We start from the raw sequence: 27,287 nt of genomic DNA, 5'->3' as shown, positions 1-27,287 counted from the left end.
ATTTGTTCGAAGCTTTTAGAGATCGCTACGTATTCGGTCAGAATGAACGCCCTTGCGTGCCTGCGATTTACCGGCTGATATCCTCCTCACATCTGGAAGAAAAAAAAAAAAAAAAGTGCTGAGAATTCATGCCACATTACTTGCTTCATTTCCGCTGACTGTCCTGAAAGCTCGCGGTTCATTTATCGTCCCAAATATCGCTGCGGGAGTCAAAAGTGAAATCCTTTTATTTGTGCGACAGAAAACATCGTACAGATCATTCAGAATACACGACAGGCTCCGAACGATTAAGTTGTTTTTTTTTTTTTATTAACAGTGGCTGATTAAAATACATGAGGTTGAATAAGCACAATTTTTTTCCCCCCCCCCCCCCGATATAAATCTGTATTTACGAAAACACACGTTACAGTCGAGGCTGTTTTACATATTTACATGCGCACGAGATGATTTACAATAGTTACAAGGGGAGGAAATGACTGAAACAAGATGCTTAGCTGTGTGGCATCAAAAAGCTCATTTTCCCTGAGAGCAGAGCTGCGCTGCCGAGAGCCCGAGCGCCCGCGTCCCCCCCCCCCCCCCCGCTGGACGCCGCCCGCTGCCGCCGCACCTTCCTCGGCCTGCGCGACTCGACGGCTACGGTTGGCGCAAAGTGCGCGCGTGATATTTCAGGCTGTCCAAATTATTGAATGGATGGGAGAGAATAATGGTGTTTGTGACGCAGATGCGGAGTCTTGATCCATGATGGTGACATTAACTGGCGATGGACGGCAAGGTGAGAACAGACTCTTGGCACCGAACTGCTTAACCCCTGAATGTCGTGATATTATATCTCCCACACTGCTGTCATTCATACCGTTATCCCATTAATTAGGACCTACTCCGTTTGCACGGAGCGCCTCCAGTAGCATTCGTGTTTTTTTTGTTGTTGTTTTTTTTTTTTTTCGTAAATATCATCATCTGCCAGAGTAGTTTCTACACCCCTCTTTCCTTATTATCTCTCGTCACGCTCAACAAATTCATAATTACGCAAAGTTCCTCATCACATGGCCTGAGTCTCGTGAACAGAGCGCACACCAGGCTGCTGTCAAATTCCCACCGTTTGGTCTCCTTTACCGTGTTATCCTATTACGTAGCACGTCACAACAACAACAACAACAACAAAAAAGAATATGCTTGAAAAAAAAAACAAAAAAAAAAAAACATTTTTACAAATTTCACACTTAACAGTTGTTACGTGGCGGCATAGTCGGAAGCAGTGACTTGAGCTGTGGGTGTGAAGTTTGCTAACCAGCCGGGGAGTTAATCAGCGCGACAGATCCCACTGTCGAACCTTCCCGCCCACGCGGGGACCGATTCAGTAAGTCAGTAAATCTCTGTTTGTTCTTTGGAAGTCCAACAGCGCGCCTGAAATTGAATGGAGGCTGAGCAGAGGTCCGAGTTGTGGCTTTGCCGTTATCCCACCGTGAGGATCCGGCAGCCACGCTGCTCCACGCGGTCCCCGGAGGCAGCTCACCGACGCGGTCAGTGAGCTCATTTGTCTGGGTTGAGAACTTAAAAGCGGCGGGTCGCCGGCGTGTCGGAGGGTCGCTCGCAGCCGGGAGAAAGCCCTCTGCGGGTTAAGCGGCCAGCTCATCGCCCCGTCACACGTTAGTCTCCAGCCCCTGCAGGCGGTCCATCCTCTGCATGTTGCGTTCAATGGTGGCCTGGCACGTGATTGGTTCGGCGCACTCTGCTAGGAACCACCCCCTCTCTCCGTCACGCAGTCGCTCGCCTTCGTACCAGCCTGAGAGGAGAAAATATATTTACAGGGTAACTGAAGTGTGTATTGTCTGGCACTTCCTTTTTATGTATTTATTTATTTATTTTTTTTTTTTATGCTTTCTGTTCTTCAACGTGAAAGTCAGTTGCTATGGTCACCAAAAGGGGAATGACGTTTTGTGTTTTTGTAGGTTTCAAACTATATCTTAAATCGGGTTCCGTTATGACACTGAACCGAGGAAGGTGTAGAGCTGCATGATTAAAAAAAAAAAAAAAAAAGAGGGAGTTGACGACGGGGAGGAGGGGGAGGGGGGAACGAGGGCTATTAAAGTGGGTGAGTGAGGCTGTAGGAAGAGCAAGACAATGAGACGGACCGGTAGAGGCGGCGAGCGCTGACGTACCGTCTTCTACAGTCTGCGAGACCAGCACCACATCAGCCACCTGCAGGGACAACTCATCCGGCTGCTTGGCCGTGTAGGTTCGGATCACCTCCACCTGCATGACGTCTGGATGAACACAGAAACACAAGTCCGTCAGTCATTTCAGTGGCGTTACACTGACCGCTTTTTTTTTTTTTTTTTTTAATGTTTCTTAATGGAAAAAAAAAAAAGCAATTTTATAGCGAGATGTGAGAAAAACAGTTGCAACAGATAACCACGAGGTGGTGCAATAGGGCAACTGAAAAGGACAGGAAGTCTTTTAAGTGTGTGTGTGTGTGTGTGAATTGGAGGTAGTGGTAACTTACTGATTCTGTCCTGACTCTTCTTATTGTTCACATTGTGGCCCAAAGCAGTGATCCATCGAGCGCGCTCATTCCTGAAAGCACGTGACAACACAGGAGCAATTTATTCAACTTTTCTGGCACCACAGGACTTCTGAACACGACGCAATGTTGTATTAACTTCGCTTCTCTTCACTGTTTAATGTTTACTGCGAGAATTGCTCACCTCTTAAATTACTGTTGAAAGAGATTAGCGCTTTTCGTGTGGCGAACACCGTGTTGCAGCTGGTTTTGACAACATATGCAGCTGCAAAGAACTGACTTGACTAAAACCCCAAAACTTTAAATATACTTTGCTTGAGAGTTTGGCAACTCTTTATTTAACCACTTGAATGAAACATGATCTAAAACATTAGATTGTCACACAAGTCCTAAAAGTAGATAAACCCGAAACCAATTGGGTGACACTTACTGTCCGAGGCGAACGCGTGCTCTCAAAACAAACTGCAACTAAACTTTGTAAGCTGTTGCTTTTTCGTTACAACCCTACTGTGCACATCTCTGTGGTTTAGTGTTCTCCTGATGGTGAACTTAGGAACCTTTACATTGGCCAACGTGAGAGAGGTATTCGGTTTCCCTGGCTTGTTATCCCCCTGATTGAAAACAACTGACTCTAATTTAACTTTCTAAACAACTGCCAAACCTAGAGGTTCACACACTTTTGGCACACACTGATGTATAATATTGGATAGTTTTTTTTTTTTTTTATTATCGGAGAATTAATGATAAAGTATCATATTTTTGTCTCTTTAGTTTATTTGGGGTCTCTTTGTCTACTTTTAGGATGTGTGGCAATCCAATAATGTTTTAAGTCACATTGAAGCAGAAAAACACACTTTAAAAGGTTTCATAAACTTGTGAACGCCGCTGTAAGCAGACCTGCATGCACACAGCCTTAGAAACAATCGAGGTAAACAAATCATTTTGTGGCCCGGCAACTTTTGCATTCCCTCCCCCGTCATAGAGAGAGAGAACGGAGGTGTGTTTTCATACAGAGAACCGAGGAGAACATGCACAAAGGCTGATTCTCAGGAGAGGACAGACCTGCTTTTGCGTTCTCTCTCTCTCTCTCTCGTGTGTTTCATGTGGGAAATAAAACAAAACAAAAAAGAGGTGGGTGGAGCTGCGCAGGTCAGATTCCATGAAACTCTTATCTCTCAATTCACCTGTTCCGGTAGAGGAATTAGAAAGAGCAAGCAAGCAAGCAAGCAAGAGGCAAAGCGAGTTCAGGAAATGAACCAGAGGGGGTTTATCGAGGTCCTCTGTGACTCAGCGCTGTCGGCCCGCGTCATGCACATTGGCGCAAACGCGGGCTGAAAGTGGCAGGCGTGGGGGACCATCTTCACGAGAGCCTCAAAAAGACCTCAACGGGCAAGTCCCGTGAGTCAGACCTCATCGCTGGCTTCCCGTTGTGCGCACGCCGTTCTGATCCTTTTTAGGACACAAAGGCTGTAAAACACCAAACCACGTCGTCCCTCGACAACTCTCCTGATGATGTGAAATCATCCCAGACCTTTATGACCATGATTTTTGAATAACATCGTAAGCTTAGGAGGCCACGTGGCGATATTATGACTCGTAAAATGTGACCTTTGGATTCGAGTGATACATTTTTACGGTCCTTAATCGACAACTGTGGAACCAGTCACCTCTCCTTGGTTGCTTTCAGTATGTTCCAATATCGCCACTGAAATTTGGGGGGGGGTCATTGTCCAGGTGGTTAATATTCACCCGCTAGTGATTTCAACCATTTCTCTCAAGTGACGTATGCCAGATATTGGAGTAAATTCACGGGACACCAACTATCAGAGAAACAATGTGCCCGCCTGTTGCTTCTCTGTACGTCTAAATGTGCAAGTTCTTGACATTCGTCGGAGCTGCTCTGTGGGAAAGGCAGCTGCTCGTCGTTGTTGTGGACAGCTGGACACGCATGCCAACAGTCAGATACATGTGCACATACAGAGCGCACAACGCGGCAGGTCGGCTTCCCACGCCGACACAGCTGACATGCTTTACTTAAACCATTCATCGAGCACAGAGCCACTGGTTATCTGTGGACTGTGAGGCATGTGCCAAACGTGGTTTCAGGTATATATATATATATACAAGAATGAAAAAAACATCCCTCCTGGTAGTGAGAATAGTGCACATTCACAAACAGCAAGTGCTCGCCCCTTGTGCGGATCAGTATTTTTATTGTAGTTAAAGCTCCTGCTGTCTTCAACCATTCAGCTTAAACAACAAGAGAATGCAGAGAATCATGAATCCTCTCTCAGAGGTTCCTGCTTCAACTCTTGAGAAGAGAGATCCCGCTGCTGCACTGTAAAACCTCTTTCACACAAGAGCAGATAAAGAGCGATGACAGCCTCCTTCTAACCGTCCCTCCTCTGGCAGCTGAAAATCCCCACCGGGCCGCTGTTTTCGTCTCATTTCAGTTTCTTCCCGTCTAACTTGTTTACTCCCAACCGAAATCGCTCCCTCGTTTCCATCTTCCGCAGAACGGCATTCGGGTACGATTCCTGCCCCTCAGAAGAAAACACGGCACTATTTCTGCTCGGAACAAAGCAGCCGAGGGAAACTCCCCGGGCAGACAGAACAATTCGCATCAGCAACTTTCTACGTTATCACGTAAACGAAAGCAGACATGAGTAAAATCGTTTTTTTTTTTTTTTTTTTTTTTTTAAAACAACCTGCGCGTGTGCAGCAGAAGTCTGGTTGGGGCTGTTGCATAATCGGCGCTGCTTTGTGTTATAGCTGCATATCTGGCTGACAGAACTGTTTTGCTGCAGACTTGTGTAGCTGCTCTGTTCCACTAATAGAGAAGCACTATTCACTGACTCTGGACTGGACACAGCATCAAGGTCACGTGGACGGGACGCTGACATGCAAAACCCACGGAACAAAAGGATACACAGAAAAGAGAGAAAAGGAAGAGGACACAGACAGAGAAGAGGAGAATCACAAACACTGTCAGACAGCAGCCACACAGAGAAGCTTGTGCTACTCAGAGCCAGCCGTCTCTGTGAATTGTTGAAGTGTTACGCCACCGCTAAGGGCAAAGATCACCTACTATGCGGCACGTGCTGCTCGGACCAGTGATACACTGACCCAGGTAAGGCACCAGCTTAAAAGGTCAGCAGGTAGAGAACAAATGAAACTGAGATCACAAACAAACACACTGACAGGAAAAAAGTTTTTTTTTTTTTTTTTTTTTTTTAAGTTTCATTTACACAAAAACAAACAAAAAAAAACAACCAACAGACGCGCCGTCGGTCAGAATGTGCGGGATTTCACGTTTGCACTCGAGCTGCACTTCAATTTAGTGGTGAAGCGAACAATTTACCGAAGAAGAGCCACTTGTTTTTCAGCGGGGTGGGCAGACATCCAGGCAAAATGATGCATACACACGCTCTGACACTAATTAACAAGGAACTCATGAACAGGCCTGTAGGTCTGTGGTCCTCTAACTGTCACAGCAAAAACAAATCAGCTGACCGCCATGTCCTCTCCAGTACAGCAGCTTCCTTTTGAGGCTTGTTGACCACTTCGTCAAGACTAAAATACAAACTACAAAATGTCTAAACTGGGTTTGGGACTTATTTGATTACCGCGCCTGATATTATATGAAATATATGACAAAAAAAAAATCATACTATAGCATGTCGTCCGAAATATGATTAAAAAAAAGTCACATTATAGCATGTCCGAAATATGACCAAAAAAAAAATCATACAATGATAGCATGTCGTCCGAAATCTGATAAAAAAAAAAAGTCATACTATAGCATGTCGTCCAAAATATTATCAAAAAAGTCATACTATAGCATGTCGTCCAAAATATTATCAAAAAAGTCATACTATAGCATGTCGTCCAAAATATTATCAAAAAAGTCATACTATAGCATGAAATAGTTTCTTTATTTTTTACGACATTTAATAAGTATGACTTCCGTTCAATTTATGTAAGCCAACACAGTGGTGCAGCTGTCAGCATTGTTGTCTCCCAGTCTAAGGGTTCAAGTCCAGCCTTTGACTGTCTATGTGCAAAACTATTAACCTAAAAGTAAAGATTGTCATCCATAATAATGATGACTAACTTATGCACGTTGTCCATAATGTAAAACATTACATTCAAGCAAGAACATGCAATCCTCCACACTAAGTTCCAATCCCCCTATCAAACCTAGAAGCTCCTGATTGTGAAATGACAACCATTTTGCTGTCTTTATTGCATGCCTGTCTATATGACTTATATAACTTTAAAACATGTTCGGGAAGAGCAATCAACGGTGCAGTGGTTGGCATTGTTGCCTTCCAGTCAGAAGGTTGCAGTTTTCGAGACCCGATGTCGTCCGAAATATGGGCAAAAAGTCATATTATAGCATGTCCAAATTATGAAAAAAGTCATACTATAGCATGTCGTCCAAAAATATGAAAAAAAAAAAAAAGTCATGAAATTTTTTTTGGGGGACGACATGCTATAGCATGACTTTTTTTTTTTACCTGGCTTGCACAGCTGAAGGGGGGATTGATCCCACAACCTTCTCTCTGTGAGGCATCAGCGCTAACCACTGTGCCACTGATGGTATTGACTGCCATGTACCTTTTGGACAACATACTACAGTATGACTTTTTTATGAAGTATTTGTACAACATGCAATAGTATGACTTTTTTTTTTTGAACTGACATGCTTATCTCAAGTGGGAATTAAACCCAGGAACTTCTCACTATGAGGCAACTGTTCTAACCACTGCACCACTGTGCCAATTGTCACACATGGGATGACATGCTGTAAATATGAAAAAATAAAAATAAATAATATTATAGTATGTTGTCAAAAATATGAAAAAAAATAATTCTTTTGATAACTTTTCATCTCCCAGGTGTTAAGATAGGACAGACAAAATTTCAGATCAGTACGTCAAAGTCTGCAGGAGGACAATACAACATGTGTTAATCGCCAAAAATGGCGACTAAATTCAAAATGGCGATAACTACAGCCTGGACTGGTTATCAAAATAAATAATTCAAAGATCAAGTCACCTGGGTGAGCTGATGAATTTGTGATAGACATTATAATGTATGCATTTATCATCTGGAATATAAAGCATCTTAAACTATAATAAAAACTGACGATACGTTGTACAATACTGTCCACAGTTACAGCAGTAAAAGGACCGACACTTATTGTCAGGTCTGCTTCATTTGACTCCTGAAGAGGCTGATAATATTAACAACACGTCCGTCCACGTGTCACGTCGGGTTCGATCAATAAATTGTGACTAATGGACGGAGGAGAAAGAAGTTCCTCCGGCCATCGACACTGACGCCGTCTAAAAGGTGAGACACGGGACGGCGAGGAAGGATTGGAGGGGGAATGGAGTAGCGGGCGGGGGGGGTAGTAGGATTAGTCATGGGAAACATCCCACACAGCAATGGTCTGTTGCTAGGCAACAACTTAAACAATGCCTAGTAACTACTGTGAGACGGTTGCCAGGGTCCCCCCCCCCCCTCCTTCTCCTTAGCTCATTCAGTACTATAGTGAGTGGAGCGCTGAGCCCTCCACACACACACACACACACACACACACACACACACACACACACACACGAAAACATAAATAATCTCAGGGCTCTTTACACAGTAAAGACAAGACTTTACAGTAATCCAACAACTCCAACACTAGCAGCATTTGGCAACTGTGGAGAGAAAAAACAACAACTCCCTTTTAACAGGAAAAAAAAATCAGCTCACTTACAAAAGTGTTGCACGTCTGACCAACCGTTTTCTATTTATATTCAGAAGACTAAAAGATCCCCAAAAAATATCATGAAAATATATATTTGAGAAGATAACAAGAGTTTCTGCATTTTTCCTTACAAATAACTCAAAACAGACAGTTAAAAAAATTAACTGTGCAAGTCCTTAATCACCTGCACATGCGCCGAGCTTCTCTCACGAAGGGGGGGGGGGGTATCCTGACTCAAAAATAACCATCACTCTAAACTGGTGTCTTTCTGTAATCTGACAGTCGACTGAATCCCCTCTAGTGCTTTGAAAACGGTGTATTCTAAATTTGTGATCCTTTTAAGAAGTAAAATTTTAACTGAAATCCTCACGCAATGCAGTCACAGGGACAGTACGTGCATGCACAAAAAGGCTTTACGGCAGTGTTGTGTACAGTAGAAAAGTCTCCGTACAGTGCATTTCTCCACACAAAACGCTGCCTACAATAGAAAACCGCAGCTTCTGTAATGACAATACAGAGGGAGGTTCTCTGACTACACAGGAATGAGGGGGAACAGGCCCCGTGCATATGAAAACACTCCTTAACAAATAATCACAGTTAAAACCAAGTGTGCGCTTGTGCATTGGGGTGTGTGTGTGTGTGTGTGTGTGTGCGCACAGGCTGCAACTCCCAACGCTAACTAGAACAAACAAACCCTGTATGAAGCTCAATATACAGCAGATTTATTTTGTTTGTGTGGGTTATATAATCTGCACATCCTCGCTTTTCCCTCTATTTGCTGTACAAAGAGAAATGGAATCAGGGACGGGGTGGTTTGAACTTCACCAACACAGCTACAGGCATGACTTTTGAGGATTTTCAAAGCAGCTGCACATGCAACACATTTAAACAACAAGCAGTACAGTTGAAACAAAGGGAGCTGCTTCGCTTACAATAAATGACTGGGCTGGAGTACACTCGGTAAACAGAACAATTATCTGGTCCAGCCAGTCTGTTTTACAGTACGGCTGCAGATGGTATAAAGGGCACATAAACAGTGAGGCTCAAGGTCTGTCTTGAGAAGAGGCGTAACAAAATACCCCTGTGACTCACAAGGGTGCAAAACTACACTATGAAATAAGAGCTAAGGAGAGAAGGGAAACAGGATTTCCTTGCGTCAGGTTAAAAGGCATATTGGAGCACATAAAGGAAAGATAAGGCTGTAGAAATCTGACCTCAGCTGGTTCTCACAGAGACGAGTGCTCAGCCATTAGAACATTGAATTGAGATGCACTCTGCTGTCTTAACTGAAGCCAACATGTCAATCTCAAACCTTACGAGTGCTCTGGACCACCGATATGTCAGCTATGTAAAATAAATGATTCACAGGTGCCCGGCCTTGTAAATCTGTAACTGAAATGCAAGTGCAGCAAAAAAAAAAAAAAAAAAAAAAAGACAGAACAATTAAGAGGGACAAAGATCAAATAAATAAATAAATAATAATAATAAAGGACTCACAGCAACTCTGTTCCCAGGATCATGGGCACCTTTTCACCGGAGTGGTTGCTACGGAAACGCAGTCGGAAGAGGTGGTTGGCGCCGGCTTGCCGTGAGCTCAGCATGCTGGCGGTGCTTCTGACCGGTGACAGGTTGAGATCCTCGGGCTGATAGGTACCCACCCAGATCTGATCCCTCAGAGCGTAGTCTATCACCGTGTAACTCTCCTCACTGACAGAAACACAAGGACAGAAAGGAATGTTTTATAGGTCTCCTTTAATGTTTTCAACATGCTTGTAATTCAGTGAACTTCACTCAGCTGAGATCAAGTCAGATATATTTCAAAGTGTGACAGAGGATTTGGTGAGTGCCATGTTGCACTGCTGTTTTCCTACAGTAGCCCAGAGAGGACAAACCAAAAAAAAAACTGTCTGTAGAGTAGGACTTTTTTTTGTTTGTGAGTTTCGAGGCCACAGTAGATTCTCCCACAGGCGTGTGAGGGGAGGGTTCAGGCTAGGGGTGTTCAGTTGGGTTCAGTCTGCAAGAACAAAACTTACACAATTAACCAATTTTCATTTTGTGATCTATGATACAACTGGGACTACACTGACCGTATATTGCATATCATTATTATTATTATTATTATTGTTTGGAAAATTGATATTAAGACTTGATTAGGATGCTTCTATTGTGCCATTTTGATTTTTGTAGTAAACATTTTGGCTCACATTGCGGTCATTTCAAAGAAGTTGCTCGTTTCAAAGTTCTGAAATGGCTTGTAAGCCTTTCCATTTGCAAACTGTACTTCAGGGTATAATACACTCTTCTGGTTTTTACCCCAACATGGGAATTGTACACCAGTCAGAGTTTTTCCATTAATATATTAAAGTAACATGTTGAAATGTCTATATACACATGAAAGATGACAGAGGGCAATGGCTGTGATGGCAACGAAAATGAAAATGAAATTAATATGAATATAAAGATATGCCATATATTCAAATCAAATATTTGTTTTGCAAAAATAACAAACCAACAATGACAAAATAAGAATTGGTAATACAATTGGTTGTTGTGTAAGGTCTGCAGCAGCCGTCCACTCCCTCTCACATATTGAATTTAAGTTTATTGTTTTCAGTAGAGATCAAGTTTCAATCCCTGAGAAACCACAGACTGTGTAGTTAATCAAATTCACCTGGATTAATAAATCAAATGTCACATTATTTCTCGGATTCCGTGCCAGTCTGAACTCCAAACAATCAGCTGTCTACATCTCAACACTAAATCAGCCCCCCCGCCCCCCGGGTTCTTCAGTTTTTGCCAACATTTCCCATGAGCACCTTTACCTGAGCGTGACTTGACCCCGTGGCGCATGAACCAGTCGGAAACATCTGGAGCTGATTGTGAAACACGGTACCCCTAATGCGGCACTGAACTCGCGGAAAAGGGTGTGTGTGTGTGTGTGTGTGTGTGTGTGTGTGTGTGTGTGTGTGTGTGTGTGTGTGTGTGTGTGTGTGTGTGTGTGTTTTCATACTGCTCTGAAGAACAGGAGCAGAAATCCAGCTCACATGTGATTTATCAAGCAGACACTGAAACAAGCGAAGCTGCTACCGGACAGCAACTAGCTCCCTGTGAGCATTAGAGCACATGCATCCATGCTGAGCACACACACACACACACACACACACACACACACACACACACACACACACACACACGAGCAGGGACAAAGGCATGTCCATGTTCTCCTCTCTCTCTTTCACCTGCACACACAAACTGTGGACCCCGGGGTCATGATTGCTTGGGGAATCCAGACATGGTTGGGAGGTTCTCAACAAGGTTCAACTGTTACCCATCAGCCCCTATTGTTCACAACCAATTAGACCTCTTGGAAGAGGAGAAAGAAAGCACATGGAGAGACTTATAAGACACATGAAGTCAATAGAATAGAAGTCTCTCCAAGCATGGACTAGGAGAGATAGAAAGTGCTGGAAGAGATGCTATTTGTGGTAAACCTGCTGGAACTACAAGCTGAAGCGAAAGGAATAGTTTTAACATTTTAGGAGGGAGCCACAGTTTACAAAAAGACTGGAAATAGTGGGAAACTAGCCTGCCTCTAGTTTCCACCTGTACAACCACAAATCATCAGTTTTACACTTTGGTTTTTGAGCCAATTAAACAGACAAAAATAACACTTCATAGGTGCAGTCAGGCAGATTTTTTTTTTTTTTTTTTTTTCTTTCCTCAGTGGAACTAAATCAAGCAAGTCCAGGCACAGGTTCCATCTTAACATTTAACACATGTATATCCACTTTCTGATGTCAATCTTGGCAAATAACCGTTGCCCCATAACTTACTGTGTGAAGTAGCATATTCCTTTATCTCATACTTTCCTTCAGTTTTATTAACCCCTTAGATTTGGAACTGGTTTCGTGAAAAGATCACATTAGAAAGAAGATCTAAGGTTCATCTCTCAGGTGGCACAGAGAAACCAAAGCGTATGAGCTATCAAAAACACATTATATTCCATTAATTTATACATTCACTATGATCACTTATTTCTACCTAAATTGGAAAACTACCATCCAGTTAAAGTGTATTATTTCAGATTACTGTTCAGAGGTAAAAATAAATAAATAAATAAAAAAAGTCCTTATTTTAATAGATTATCTGAGCTGGATTTTAGGGTCATTGGCATTTAGGCTCCTGACAGCCCTGTGGGTAAAATGCCTGAAATACCATTTGCATGACACTTGCGAATGGGGTAAGGGGGGGGGGATTTGTGGGGTGAGTCTTGTAACAAGCGTGGGTTAGTGGATGGACCGTCTTAGATCATTGCTACAGAGTAGAGGAAGAAAAGTGGTAAATAGTTGCCATATCCTATGTTGCAGTGCAGGGGAGAGGTGATAAAAACTGAAATAATGTGGGGAAAGACAACATATTGTCCTTCACACAAGCTACTTACACAGAAACAAACACTTATCCTTGTTGGTATGTGAATCTGTTGTTGGAGATAGCGCAGGCATCTACAGCGCATTATCACCACTGTACCAGCATGACATTCCCGCACACACACACACACACATACACACACGCACGCACACACACACACACACGCACGCACGCACGCACACACAGACCACAAGGCCATGACTGCCACAGAGGAATAGAAACAACAGAAAGAATAAAGCAAAAAGAAAAGAGAGATGGAAACCTCAACAATAATGAAAGCTGAGATAATGCCCAGCATTCACAGAGGAAAAGGCAGGATGTGAAGATGAGAGGAGCCAGCTGGTGTGTTATGTAAGTGTTCCTGTGAACCAGGGTGCAGCAGATCAACACTTTCCCGGTGCGTGACGATAGCCCAGTCTGACATGTGGTGGGTTTCCAATAGCCCGACCCAATTTGGATTCAGTTTGAAGTCAGCAAAATGGTCAGATTTGTTCAACTGAGAGAGGAACAAATATCTTACTGAATGTTTTTATCTTCTTACCTTTCGAGATTGTGCAAAAGATAATGTGCACATTTCTTCCAGTGGGATTAAAAATAAATTGTCTTCTCTTGGAAAAATACATAAACCTAACTTTGAACATCGAACTAGATTAGACTTTTTGTTCTTGAATAGTTATAATGGAGTTGCAACTAACAGTGATGATTGCAAACACGTATTTGGACTCTCTTTCTCCTCAATACTGAGGAATATGGGCCTCTACTATGAAAACATTCTGAGGTCACAGCTTTGTTTTTTTTTCTCTACTGTATAAGTGCTGAAGCTTTGACCTTTTCACCCGTTCCTTCTGGTTTTGAGAGTATTCCTTGAAATATAAGCTTGTGAAAACGAGACAAGAATAAGGTGGAAGGACTCAAGTAGACTATTGCATTTGGCAACAAAGTGTGTTTCTCTCTGTGTGTGTGTGTGTGTGTGTGTGTGTGTGTGTGTGTGTGTGTGTGTGTGTGTGTGTGTGTGTGTGTGATAAAGTAATAATGACAGGGGAGAGGGCTATTGTACCATTAAGTCTAAGAGCGTTTGTGACCTGGTGCCTGGCTAGCCTTGTGTACCCCTGGCATGTTTTTGTTGTGATTACTGAAGATGGAGTGCAGTAGAGTAGCGTGCCACAGCAGGGCTCCAGTCCTCCCCACAGTACAAACCAATATTATAACAGCTTCTCCCATTCAAAAGCACACACACACGCACAAGCGCACACTCTGATTCCAGAGCACTCCCTTTCCCAAATCCCTCTTCCAAACACAAGCCCTACACCACACACTGCTGGAGTTTGCCGTCCCAGATCAGATTCCCAGAAAAATATCATACGGAATGTTTCTTTTCTCTTTTTTTTTTTTATGATTCTTAGGAATTCTTAGTCGGCGAGCGGCGGGACAATCAGTTCCAGACTCAGAGGGCGATGGACGGGAAAGATTTATTTTGGCAAAAGCAGACGTGCGTGCGCGCGCACCCACACTACACACACATAACTGAAAACCACATCATTTCAAGTCCTCTTTATGGCTTATTTGAACAGTGTTGCCTAAAACTAGAGGAGACAGAGGATGAGGAAAGTAGACTCACTGGCACGGCTGACAATAAGCAGGTCCGCGAGCTCCGGGTGATTCATGACAGTGGGACACGTTGAAACCTCAACAACTTTTAGAAAAACAGGCTTCGATTCATATAGCAGGTTCAGGTAATTACACCTGTTCAGCTTAATAAACACACCCATGAAGGAAGAGGTCATTGTGGAAGATCAGTCTGCCTGTACAGTGCATCTACAGACACCAATCTCTCTATTAACTTGTTAAAAATCTTCCTTTCAGATGGAAATTATCTCTCACTGTGACTGAAGCAGTTCTTTCTGTTGATTTTCCTTTATTTGAATTAGTTTGGCTTTCTTTCCACCTCGGACAGCAATAATTGTTCGTTGAAAGCGGCCCATTTCCTGTGACAAATTCACACAGGAGGATAGAGAAGACAAAATTGCAGGCTGTGTACTCGGGGTCCTGGACTCCTGCAGTTCGTACGCTAACACGCAGTAAAAACCAAACGCTCGCGATAACACTTTCGCCCTCAACATGTCAGAACAGTTATGAGCGAAGCCTGCACACTGAGGTCACACTCACACCAGCGAAATCATATGCAGAGCCTGCGTGTCCAACAGTTCTCCATCGCTCACCTCTTCTTTCTGGTGACGATGAGGACGTCATTGAAGAGGAAGAAATAGACCTGTTGCCGGATCTTCCGCTTGAGGAAAATGCTGTTTTCCTCCACAAATGCAGTCAGCTCCCCTCTCTTTACCATCCACCTGGAGGACGAGACCAGGGGGAAAGGCTGGAGGAGAAGGAGAAAGAAAATATGATGAACGGGAGAAAGACAATAAAATCGAACAAAGAAATGTAAAAATGTCTGTAACGTTGGGGCGATCAGAAGATGCTAAATCACAGTTTGTGTGAGAGCATGCGGGAACAGCTGGCTGTGCAGAGTGAGAATAGGTTCCCTAGACATCCGTGAGTCCCAAATATGCCAACAGCTATTTCCCACACTACTTAGACCTACTTAAGCCTGCCAAGCCTTGTGTGCATTGTGTAGGTGCTCGCCAAGTGACAGCAGTGAGTGCTCTTTGTATGACTGTCTGCGTGTGTGTACAAGTCATCTCTGAATACTTACACGTTTTACCTACTTGCCACAAACATAAAGAAGATAGTTTAAACTTTTGCAGAATCCACTTTGATTCTTTGGTAAGAATTAAATGAGAAGATCGGCAGCACTTGGTAAATATAAAGCTATGCCGAGTAGCCAGTTAACTTAGCTTCGCATAAACACCGGAAACAGCATTGTTCTGTGCAAAAATGTTCACGTGTAAAACATTTGACTTTGATTGTTGTTTGTACATTAAAGAAATGAAAAATGTTACTGAGTAGCCTTAGTACTGAGAATGACAAGCAAGCTGTTTCCAGTCTTTACGCTAAGCTAATCAGCTGTTGTCTGTACCTTGATATTTAAAAGAACAAAGAGGGCATCAATTTTCTTATCCTGGTAAGAGGTGAACAAGTTTATGCCCCTAAAATGATGGCCTACGACTGTAAGCTTGTTGATGTTGGTTTTTAACCATAATTGTTTTTTTCCGCACAAGAAAAACTATCCATACCAAGTGTGCATCAGTTTTGATATTTCACACCACGTCCATACCTTGATCTTGAACTCCAGCTGAGAGTTGATGGTGTACATCATTTCAGTTCTCTCCATTGTGCGAGCTCCTTCATTACACTTTCTTACTACCTACACACACACACAGACACACACACACACACACACACACAAACACACACATGCGGTGTCCATCAATGACATTGTATGGAATCATTCTGTTTTTCACTTTGTATCCATGTATTATAAAATTCCAGCAATGCTATGTTGACAGAGCGCTCCTTAATTGATCTGTTAACATTTATCAAGTACAAGAAATGCTGGAAATTTACAGTTTTTGCAGGAAACCAATAACTATATCCATTTTGACAATATTATTCTTACAAATAAAAAGGGAAACAACTTTATTGATCGACTCATTAATCATGTAAAGCTATTTAACTCCACTGTTTGGAAAAAGGCAAGCTTTTACATTGAGATTGTTAACTGCTTACTGACCTTGCTGACTGCTTGTAAAGCTTTCTTACACTCTTCATATTGTGCCGAGTCTTTAGACGTCTTCTGACAAATTGTCTGCAACATAGAAATTAAGGACCCAAATCAGTTACACTAGTTTATACCATAAAATAAACATAAAATACACTCATGCACAATAACCCACAACAACCCATTGCTCCCAGATACACCACACACTCAGCAGCCTGATCAAATATTGAAACTGTGGGAAGAAATGAATTGAACACAAACTTTCTCAGGATCCAAAAGCCTCTGAATGTACAAGCATAAACTCTAAGAGTCCCTCGGGAGACACTGAGGCGGATAAAAGTAGAGCAAGAGAGAGGAAGAGAGGGAGGCACAGTAGAGACAGAACAGTATGGTGATAAAGCAAACGTGAATGCGAAGAAGGAAGAAAAAAAAAAACATTAAAAGGAGGAGAGAAGATTTAAATCAATTAAAATGATTAAGAAATGATGTAAGGTCACAAAAACATCTTTGCGGTCAGAACACACCCCGTGTAGAATCAGTCAGGGCAGTACGAATAAACAAACGGTTGCACAAGAGTCACAGTCTTGTAATTCCAATGCGTCTGCTACTGCATGTCTTTAATGCACTCACGTCCATGAGCAGGGGCAGCCGAGTGATCCTCTGCATGGGCAGGATGAGGAAGGAGATCATTGGGAGGTTTCTGCAGTCTGGATGGCCCTCGATTCTGGTCAGTACCTCCTTGAAAGCTGGATTCTTGGACCTGCAGGGAAGGAAGGAGGTAAACCGAGTTAGAGGAGTAACTGATGACACAAAGAGAGAAAAATTAGTTGGAGGAAGAGCCAACTGGTTCAAAGTACTGGAACAGCCATTTTGGATCGCATCCATTAGAGATATGATAAGAGCATCCGTGTGTGTGTGTTTCCTCGGTCACTCACACCAGCTTCTGCAGGGTTCTCTGCTGGTAGACCTCATTGGAGCAGTAAGTGATGTAAGGATCAAAGTTGGACTGAGAGTGCTTGCAAACGATGTCACTGATGTCCTCAATGACAATGTTCTGATGGTGTCTTTCCTCCAGTTCCTTAAAGAACCTAAACACAAAGGTGGTGGTGAAAGAATAGAGGTTAGTATGTCAGGGATTCACACCATACGTGGCAACAGCTTGAGTAAAAAGCATCAAATCCCGAGTCATCCCCCACTGGGGAAAATACAGGATACAACGACAGACACAAAGTCAGGAAGGTGAAAAGCGCTGCCGACACCTTACTTCTAAACCTGCTGCGAGATCCCAAAAGAGGAACTCCCCACCTCTTAAAATAGATACAGCCTGCCATTAACCATAACACAGAGGCTTTTCCTCTTCCTGAGCTCCACCAGATGGCCAGTTTAACAGCATGCCACATGTCCAACTTCAAGAGAAAACGTGTTTTTGCATGCACGGACTTAGGTGACAAACAGGAAACTGTTGCACAGAGACAGGACGCTGACCTTGACCGGTTGGACCAGGTTTGAGCTCATCTGCAAAAGCAATTCTCGAGCCTTTACCCAGCTCCATCCCGACCTACTGCATACACGCACATATTGCTTTGGTTATCTATGGGAAACAATGCTTCTTGTGACCATGTGGCCTCCTGTTCATGCCTGACCCCTTACTCTTTGAACTGTACTCTCTCTAACGAGGGCACACAAGATAACAAAAAAACAAACACGTGTATCCCTGCCCTCTGGCCCAGGTCCAAAAGAATTATTCTGGGCTTTAGCAGGTCAAGGCTGCACAAATTCAGGCAGCAAAACATATTGACCCGAATAACAGAATGTTGTCAGGCGAAGGTAAAAGGAGTGAAATCAGGTTCAGGAAATAAAAAAAGAAGGAAATTCCCAAAAGCAGGGTTCGCGCATGTACTGAAAACCCCCCCCAGAAGTATCAGCCTTCAGGGGTATGTTCTCTGTCACAGTTTGCCTCGGTGTTGACGTTTGTTGTTGGAATTATAAAGTCTGCTGTGGATGAAGTATGTCATATCGTGAGGATGCAAATTAAAGAGTCTATATGCAAAACCCACTCACTTTCACACACAGATTACACAGGCACCTGCAGGTAGAATGATATTCAGATATTGTATTGAAAGGTTAAACTGAAAGCCCGACAATCTGTTCCAAGTACAAAAAAAAAACATCCCGTTTAACCAGCGCTATAGGCTACAGTGTATCTTTAGATCTTCTATCTCTATTTCCGTGTATGCAGGTGGTGACGGTACAGTTTCACATTACTGTGTGTGGTCTGTGTATAGAAATGAGAAAGGGAGATAGATATGGGCTGCAACAAGTCTAGACACAGGACGGAACTGCTGAGGAATTTACAAATGCCACCAATCATGAGAAAGAGGCAACGTGACATAACGTACCAGTCCTGGACATGTCAGTCCACATGTGCCAAATAAACATCAGAAAGTAAGGATTTCCTGATAGTGGAGACGAGTCAGATATACATAGATGGAACACTTTATACAAGGAGTGAGAAGAGGGCTGCAAACCTGATATGGAATCCTTGAACAAATGTCGTGAACAGTTGCACAAGAATGGCAGTGAATGCTCTGCATGTATGCACACGCACGCACGCACGCACGCACACACACACACACACACACACATATCGTCACTGAGCTATAATAAAATAAAACTCAGTAAAAGAAACTCTTGAAAAGGCTTTTCACACTTGCATTTTTAGCCCCGGGTGAACGAACACCCTCGGCAACAGGAACAGGATAGCTTACCCTCATTTCCCTGGTTAAGGCCCCCCACTTTAAAATTGGAGGCCAGGGTTAATATATACAGAACACTCTTTGTTTTTGACTTTGCAATGCTGTAGCAGGTCACAAGTGGTTTCAGTTGTGTTCAAATATTATACATTTTGGACTAGATGTGGTCTCAACCATTTGCTGAGTGAAGTCAACAGTCACCAAAGCAGGCATGAGTCCGTTTCCCGCTGTCAGCAAAGAAGGACAGAGGACTGCTCCAATGGTGATCACAGACTTAGGAGCAAGAGTTCTGTTATCATAACTAATACTGATCTGCCAATATTCATGAACGGAGTCACAGTCAAACTTCCATGATCACAGTGAACTGTAACCTCTGGAAACTACCTGAGAAATGATGTGATGTCTAAAAGTGACTATATAAACCTGAGAAAAAAAGATATGGGGCCAGAAATTCCCCTGTCAATCATTTGCAGCAATAATGGTGTCTGGTCCCACACGGTATTTGCTGAGGCTGCACAGATTTCACCAGTCTCAGCTTTCATGGCCTCCAATGCATGAGTGTTTCCATCAGTTTATATGACCATTGAAAGTTCATGGCTACTTGGTCACGAATGTCATGAAACAGTCTACACGCATGCATGATGAAATCATGACTGACAGGTGCACTCTGAGGACTCATAGCAGTGAATTTTGGCTATGGCACAGCCATCCAGTCTGCTTGTGTGCTCTCAGGCAGTGAGCAATGTTCATTTTAACAATACAATCATAATTAAGCAGAAGTGTCGTGTTGTTCTTTGTCGTCTCTCTCATTTTGCCCTTCACTTCGTCCCGGGCTCTGTTTTCTGTCTATCAGCATGTGACCTCAAACAAACAAGAACTCAGCGCTGCTTAAACACAATCTATTCACTGAAATCAACTCTAACTGAAGGTAGAAGAAAAGCTGAACAATTGCAATCAACATGCAGTGAATAGTATTTCGAGACACGGCTGAGATGGGACGAGTGCAGTTTACTGAATGTGCAATAGAAGAGAAGGATGTCGCTCATTAGCCACAACTAAAAGCCGTACACACCGATGGAGGACACGTGAGTGAAGCCTAAAAATACCGACCAACACGTAACAACCAAAACAACCAACTAATTCCTTCACACTAAAAAGTTCAATAAACAAACAATACAAAGAGTCTCAAATATGAAGATAGATAACAATGTATATTATATGCATAAAAACTACAAACTACAAAAGCTTACTTTTTGCTCGCCTCACAGACATCGCTGATGTTGGAGAAGAGGTGGTGGCGTTCGGTCTTGGTCATGGCCTCGCTGAGCTCTGCAGAGTTCTTAAACATGCGGATCAGGATCTCCAGACTGTGGAGATAAGAGTGCTCCGACGAGATCACCTCAAAAATGGTCTACAGGAGAGCAAGAGAGAGAGAACAGAGAGGGACAATGAAAGTAAGAAATTTGGGTTTCAGTTATCCTACTCAGCCCTCAATCACTAGGACATGCTGTCATGAACATGTTTGACATTCCTGTAGGCTTAGCTCATATTTGGAAGGTTTTTAAACAATACCATGCACATCTAAGTACTTATGAATCACTCTTCGCTTTCTGACTGTGTCTTGGATAATTATTTGTCATGTGTCTTTCTCTTTTTCCACTTCATAATGAATTTTCTTTTACGGCGTGATAGTCCGTAATGCAGATTTCCTCTTGTGCTCCTTTAATGGATTTTTTTATTGGTCTGGTGGCGTTTACGGAGACCAAATGGACAGCTTTACTCCCCGAGAGCTCAGTAACTCTCAACATGTGTATGTGGCCCAAAATTTGATTATTTTCCCTCTGAACTTAAGAGCAAAAAAGGATTCCTACCTCTTGTCTTTTGCGTTCCTCCTGACTCAACTGGTCCGACAGGCCACTTTTCTTTACCTAAACAAAAACAAATAAAACTAAATCAGAAGAATTATTTCAAAAGTCATTAAAAGAGTTAAAATACAAAGTCACAGGTTTTTGTTTTTGTAGGTCAGACGCCCTTTGCATTTATAGCACGGGGTGTGTGCTGTTGGTGTTTTTGTGTGTGACTGTTGTCCCCACACACAAACAAAGGAGCACTTAGCATACCACACTGAATGGGAAGCCAATGAAGCTGATGTATAAAATGGGAAAAGAAAAACCTTCACTCAATAAGGAGGCGCAAGGCAAATGTCGAAAAAAAAAGGATATTTGTTGTAGCTACAAAACTCTGTAGGTGAAACGAGCGTCTCTTGTTCTGTCTTTGAAAGTGTAATTTGGCTGTAAGCATACGGTTAAAAGAAAAGTGTGCCTCAGTGTGCGTGTTGGTATGTGGCTGGTGAGTTTTGGTCCAGAGATATTTGAATAAGGCTGACACTAAGCTACCTTTTGGAATGGACTGGGTGTGGAGTGCTATCGAATTAATCAGCCTGTGGCTTTGTGACTGAATGTAATGTTGAGTTAAAAGCATGCCAAATTATCATGTTTCACTAAATATAACTAATATGACCTGGGGCACACTCATATCATACAGTTCACACGAGCTGGCAGAAATCCTGACAGGCCATTCTTCCTGACTTTCCACTAGATTCTCATCCTGTTCTGTTATAAAGGGACAAGGAAGTGATACTGCTCCTTCAGGAGTAGTATCACTTCTGCAGGGAGTATCTGCCCTGCAGTCCTCGGCAAACACTGAGGATAAACAAACCTGCAGCAGTTCTTCCATTTCATTCCTTTCACAAGTAAATGGTCTGTACTTGTATAGCGCTTTATCACCTTTTGGTCTCAAAGCACTTTAACATAGTTTTCCCATTCACCCACTAATGAGACAGATCACCATGCAAGGTGCTGCCATTCACACACCGATGGTATACCATCGGGAGCAACTTAGGGTTCAGTGTCTTGCTCAAGGACACTTAGGCATGTGGACAGGAGGAGCTGGGGATCGAACCACCAACCTTCCGATTAGTGTTCAACCCACTCTACCGTCTGAGCCACAGTCATCTGTTTTATTATTCATGGTTTTACTTTCTATTCTGACAAACCTTCATTTCACTAGATCGGCAAAGACTGCTATCACTATGCAGCTGAAAGTTCTTAGTGTGCCAGCAACAATGCACCCTGTCGGGCCAACTCAACTTGACCCGGCTTTGCACTGCTCAGTCGTTGGCTGTAACTAGAACACAATTAATTAGGTATCTTTATTCATAGGCAATTGAAAAGATTCTGTTTTGTTGTTTCAAGTTGAATTACACAAAGAAAACTTCAAGCAACGCGAGTGCCCCAAGTGGTTATAGCTGAAGGGCAACCCCACCTGCTCAGACTACCAATGATTCCGGGAAATGTGAAAATTCCGTGCTGTGATGTTTCATCAAACCCCAAATGACGAGAGACCGGTAAGACAAGGGAGGAGCTGCATGACAGGAGACTTGCTGACACATGAGGGCAACTTGTACATCTGGTTCTTTGCTTCATTGGAACAAGGCAACATTTCCTGTCACATCAAGACAATGACAGCGTCATGCCAGCATTTTGTAGATGATTTGAAAGGTAGAGGGAGATTTGTCAGTGTTAGAGCATGTACTGTCTGGCCAAACACATTCGTGCAAACAGGTATACAAAACACACAAACAGATCAACAGCTGTGAAGCAGCTGTGATGGAAAACTCACTTCAGTCCTGGTCAGCCTGGTAATGTTTGGTTGTGCTCAATTTACTTCTGTGTCTTGCTGACATGAACAAGAACAGATGTTGTCTTGAGTGTTTTTCTAGTTCAATCTGATGTTCTTTTCATTAGTGTCTGAGGGCATATGTCCAGCAATTCAGATCCAATCCTAACTGCCTCAATCTCAGCTATGACCAATATTTGCTCCCACACTATCTATGCTCAGCGAGTAAACAAACAGATGGGAATGCCTTAGTAGAAAACAAAATTAGTTCATTCCCCCTCCAATATATGCCTTCATTCCAATCCCTAACGATATTATGTAATGCAGAGCCACCACATGTCTCCCGAGAGGCTACATTTTAAGAATATTTGCAGTCTGATGAGTATACACCGTTTGCCAACACACTGGCTTTAAGCCCAGCAGTGCTTCCAAGACTTCCTGTGGGTCTGGCTGACGGACTGTCTGCCTCCCTGCCTGCCCGAGTCCTACAAGAACGGCTCCTGTACTCCCTGATTAACACAGTGAGGGGCAGAGGAAAGCAGCAACAGTGGGAGGATGGGTATGGACTGTGGCCAAACTGGCTATGACAGCATTCTTCAGAGCAGTAGCATTCCAAGACTCCACAGGCACAGCTGAGTTTGTCTGTGTACAGTATGTAGAGAAAAGGTAAGGCGGATATAAGGAGAAAAGATGGAAGGTAGCATCACTCTGCACGTGTGTGTGTGTGTGTGTGTGTGTGTGTGTGTGTGTTGTGTGTGTGTGTGTGTGTGTGTGTGTTATGTCTGACCACACTGAGCTGGCTCCAGGAGATACGTATGGGTCGGTACTGGACCACGATGCCGTTATCAGGTTTGGCTTCTCCAGAATCAGCATCCTCATCCGAGTCATTGTGTAAGGCCTTCTCCTGGTAGTTCTGGTACAGCTCCTCCTCTGAAAGAGAACGGTGTGAACAGAAAGATCCATTATTTAGGAGTTTTAGAAAAAGAAGATAATCTTTTTTTTTTTTTTTTTTTTTTAAAGAAAGACACAAAGTCAGCAAAAGAGGAAAATGAGGGGAGGAGTGCGGTGAAAACGAAACAGATGGATGTTTCTCACCTTCACTGTCAAATGTCCGCTGAGGGGTCAAAACTTTCCTCTTATCCGGACTCTGAAAGAGAAACCAAACACAATCGTATTAAATTGGGCAAATTTACACCAAAAAACTGGAAGTGAAATTGACGTGTACCTCTGCCACCTGTCTGTGCCCTTTCTGGTGACCTCCTTTATTGACCCCCCGTCTAATTACAGAGCCACTGTGTATTTAGTGTGTATGTGTGAGCACTGTGTCACATCACGTCATATCTTCCAACAACCACATTAATTGTTTCCCTGTTCCTTCTGCTGCTGCTGCTGCTTAGTTTGTTCCACAATACCCTGCCTGTGTTGGAAAGTTTACAATTTGGACTTTACCCTCCAAATACTGAAAGTACACATCGAAGCCATCTTTGTGCAAAATCAAAACCCAAACCATGAGAGATTCTGATTAACCCGAGTGCAGAAATCTTAATCTGCTACAGCAAAGGAAAAGACGTAGAATAGTGTGTTCCTACGGTATTTCTGCGGCCGTTCATTGATTTCCAAATCCAGCAAGCATTTCAGCATTCATCTGCATCATATGGTTTTAATTATGTCATAAAAAGCCCTCAAACTAATCTTTTTTTTATATATATATATATATTTTTGTGCCTCTTTAAGAGCACCAGTGTTTGACCAGGAGTTTGGACAAACAGATTTACGCACCTTATTTTTCCCGATGGTTTTAGGCTTTTCCGTTGCAGGGCTTGCAGGCTTTGACATCCTGGAGCTGGCAGGGTTAGGTGTCCCCGGGCTCGTAGGCTTTGCTGTTCCAGGGCTGGTGAGGCTTACACTGCCAGGACTTGTTGGGCTAACTTGTGAGGCTGGATTATCCATATCTGGCCCTTTGGTGACAGGCTGGTCGGACCGAGGGGCCTTGGGATCGACCGACGGGACCTCTGAGTCTACTCCACTCACAACTGCCCTCCTGTAGGACGTACTCCTCAAGCCTCTCCTTAGTGCCCCCGGGCTCTCACTTTCCCCATCTGCTCCCTCACTGCGGCCCCCTCCTGTAGAAAAGTAGGCTCCTGTTTCCACCATGCTGAGGGCTTTCAACGCTCGCTTGGAATGATCCAACCCCAGCAGCCCTGCCAAACCTTGGCCTTGTGGCACAGAAAGAGTCGCCTTGCTCTGCTTCATATCTGATGCCAATCCCTTGGGAATGAGCTGCTGGGTACCCATCTTGAGGGCGGCAGGGCTATGGGTGCTGAGGACAATGGAAGGAGAGGGAGAGATAGATGGGGAAAGAGACGGGGAGGGCGAGGTGGAGGAGATGGAGGACGATGAAGAGGCATGCCTGGCGTCCTGTGAGGATGCAGGCGAGGACGTTTGAGACTGTCTGAGGTGTGCCTGCCCTCTGTCCGCTGGTGACGGAGAACGTGGGGTCGGTGGGTCTGACGAGGTTAAGGAAGAGAGCGACGGGATGCTGGAGGTGGAGCTGTGGGAGGGCGTGAGGGTACGACAGGTGGGGGGAGAGGAGCTGGATGTGGATGAAAGAGAGGACAGCTCGTGGTGGTTGTAGTTGTTGTTAGGAGTGTGTGGTGGCGAGAGGACAGTTGAGGAGCGGTTAAGTGGGACAGCTTCGGATGAAGGGGAACTCGTCCCAAATGCTGTCTGGTCCTTCTGTGTGCTCAGACTGGACATGCGTTTCTGGGGGTCCTGGACATACTTTTCAGGCCATACTGTCCCTCCATTGCTGGGTTTCTCTCCGTTACGGTCTCCGTTATACACTCTATTGTCCAGTGAAGCAGATCTGTTATCCTCAGACCTGAATTTGGACAAGGAGAAGCGTCCGCTGGAAAGGTGCCCAATGCTGATGCTTCGAATAACTCTGGATTTCCTTGAGGGTTTATGTAGGACATGCTTTAACATCACAGTGTTCCTGCCCGAACACTTGGGTGTGACCACCAGTCTCTCAGCAGGCTGGCTCAAGGTGAAGGAACATTTGCTGTCCTCCGCAGGGAAGTCTGTCGTTGTGACCCCATTTAAGTGGCAACTGAGGGGTCGCGGTTTGGGTTTACATGACTCCGGGGGGCTTTTTCTGTTGTCTGTGCGTCGTCTCCACAAAGGAGTGATGTTATTATTGGACAAATCCACATCGTTGCCGATATCCATTGTTGTGATGTGTCCGTGTCTTCTTTACTATCAGTATCCGAACCGGCAGGTCACAGTCGGAAACACTGCAGCACTGTAGAGACCTGATCTTACCCCTAAGATAAACAAAAGAGAGCAATACCAATCAGTATCAGAGAGATCAGTGCTGTGACCAAATTCCCAAAGTTTACTCATTAACAGGAGCCAGATACTGGCAGCTCAAGTTAAGAAACACAACTCCCAACAGAGCCACGCCGGCGAAGACTGCTGATCCTTTTGTATGTGCTCATTGTGGTGAAATGCCCCAGTTAAAAGCACAAAGCCGACAAGATACTGTTGCGAGCAATTACTGTAATAGTACAGAAGGGAAACAATAGTGGGTGACAACAGCAGTCTCCTACGAGTCTCCACTTGTGTTCTGTTGATGTTTGTCTCTACAGAAATCCAAAATAAACAGACACGCTAGAGAAACTTCCTGACTCATAGGTAGAAGATGTTCAGCAGGTTCGCGTTGGGTCCGACTTACCTCTAATCGGTCGGTCCGCTGCAGAATGCGGTCATTGTACCCGCGCTGTCGGTAGACAAACTTCTTTGGCGAGACAACAAACATTAATGTGCTCCCAGCATGGTATCGAGAGCAAGTAAAGTTTGTGAATCCCGACTCGGAGCTGGAGTTACTGAAGTTACTGACCGACTGGGAAACTCGTGTGCGCGGTCGTGAAAGCGTCTGGAGCGCTGCGGAGTGCGCAGAGGAGTTTCTGTGACCAAGAAGAGAAGGGAGGGAGGGAGGGAGGGACGGAGGGAAGGAGAGGGAGCGAGGGAGGGAGGGAGCAGGGGACATTTCCGAGAAGAAAAAAAATAGTTTATTTTAAATGTTAAAACATCCACGCGTGTAAAATGACAAACAGGACATGTTGCTATAGTCAAATAATGTCACGTACAGTAAGTTTTGGGCGCTAAAGTGAGGATTTCAAATGTAGGGTTTAGTCATCAATTAACCAAACTTGATGAAGAGTAGACTAAAACAGCTTGTACAGGTTTTTTTTTAATTTTTTTTTTTTTTAAGTACTTTCTGTCTTTTCATGTACTGCCTCCATGGTGTTGAGGGGTACCACGCCGTCTGTTGCGCGACTCCTTGTTCTACTCGCTTCTTGTTCTCTTGGCTGTGCGTTTGGACCACACCGTCCTGCTACTGAATGAATTTAGGGCAGATCACATGGTGGTGTTGTGTAATCATAAAAATATATATAAACGTTC

General features: G+C 43.7%; 1 protein-coding gene across 1 annotated transcript; it reads right to left on the bottom strand.

The window, feature by feature from the left end:
• Positions 1–363: 363 nt before the first annotated feature.
• On the bottom strand, positions 364–26,767 carry LOC138197421 (rho guanine nucleotide exchange factor 26-like). Its single transcript, XM_069148257.1, has 15 exons — positions 26,557–26,767; positions 24,603–26,146; positions 23,919–23,970; positions 23,611–23,753; positions 21,017–21,073; positions 20,396–20,556; positions 17,328–17,480; positions 17,023–17,152; positions 16,405–16,479; positions 15,949–16,038; positions 14,936–15,090; positions 9,786–9,995; positions 2,504–2,574; positions 2,160–2,264; positions 364–1,783 (listed from the first exon to the last, which is right to left on the bottom strand). Exons 2-15 carry the CDS (start codon positions 26,049–26,051, stop codon positions 1,641–1,643), a joined length of 2,994 nt encoding a protein of 997 aa, XP_069004358.1. The 5' UTR covers positions 26,052–26,146; positions 26,557–26,767; the 3' UTR covers positions 364–1,640.
• Positions 26,768–27,287: the final 520 nt, after the last annotated feature.

Source organism: Embiotoca jacksoni, unplaced genomic scaffold, assembly GCF_022577435.1.
Source record: "Embiotoca jacksoni isolate LCO1_2020_lvr unplaced genomic scaffold, fEmbJac1.0.p SCAF_14, whole genome shotgun sequence".
NCBI classification, from domain to species: Eukaryota; Metazoa; Chordata; class Actinopteri; family Embiotocidae; genus Embiotoca; species Embiotoca jacksoni.
Note: the sequence above shows the minus strand (reverse complement) of the source record. Positions and strands in the feature narration are given on the sequence as shown.

What these genes read in the sequence shown, in the direction of transcription:
- LOC138197421 (XM_069148257.1), bottom strand. Translation starts at nt 26,051, where the DNA reads ATGGATATCGGCAACGATGTGGATTTGTCCAATAATAACATCACTCCT. An exon ending in AGAACCCTGCAGAAGCTGGT is followed by an intron (nt 17,153 to 17,327) that starts GTGAGTGACCGA and finishes CCTTCCCTGCAG; the next exon opens with GTCCAAGAATCCAGCTTTCA. An exon ending in AGCTGGAGTTCAAGATCAAG is followed by an intron (nt 15,091 to 15,948) that starts GTATGGACGTGG and finishes CTTCTCCTCCAG; the next exon opens with CCTTTCCCCCTGGTCTCGTC.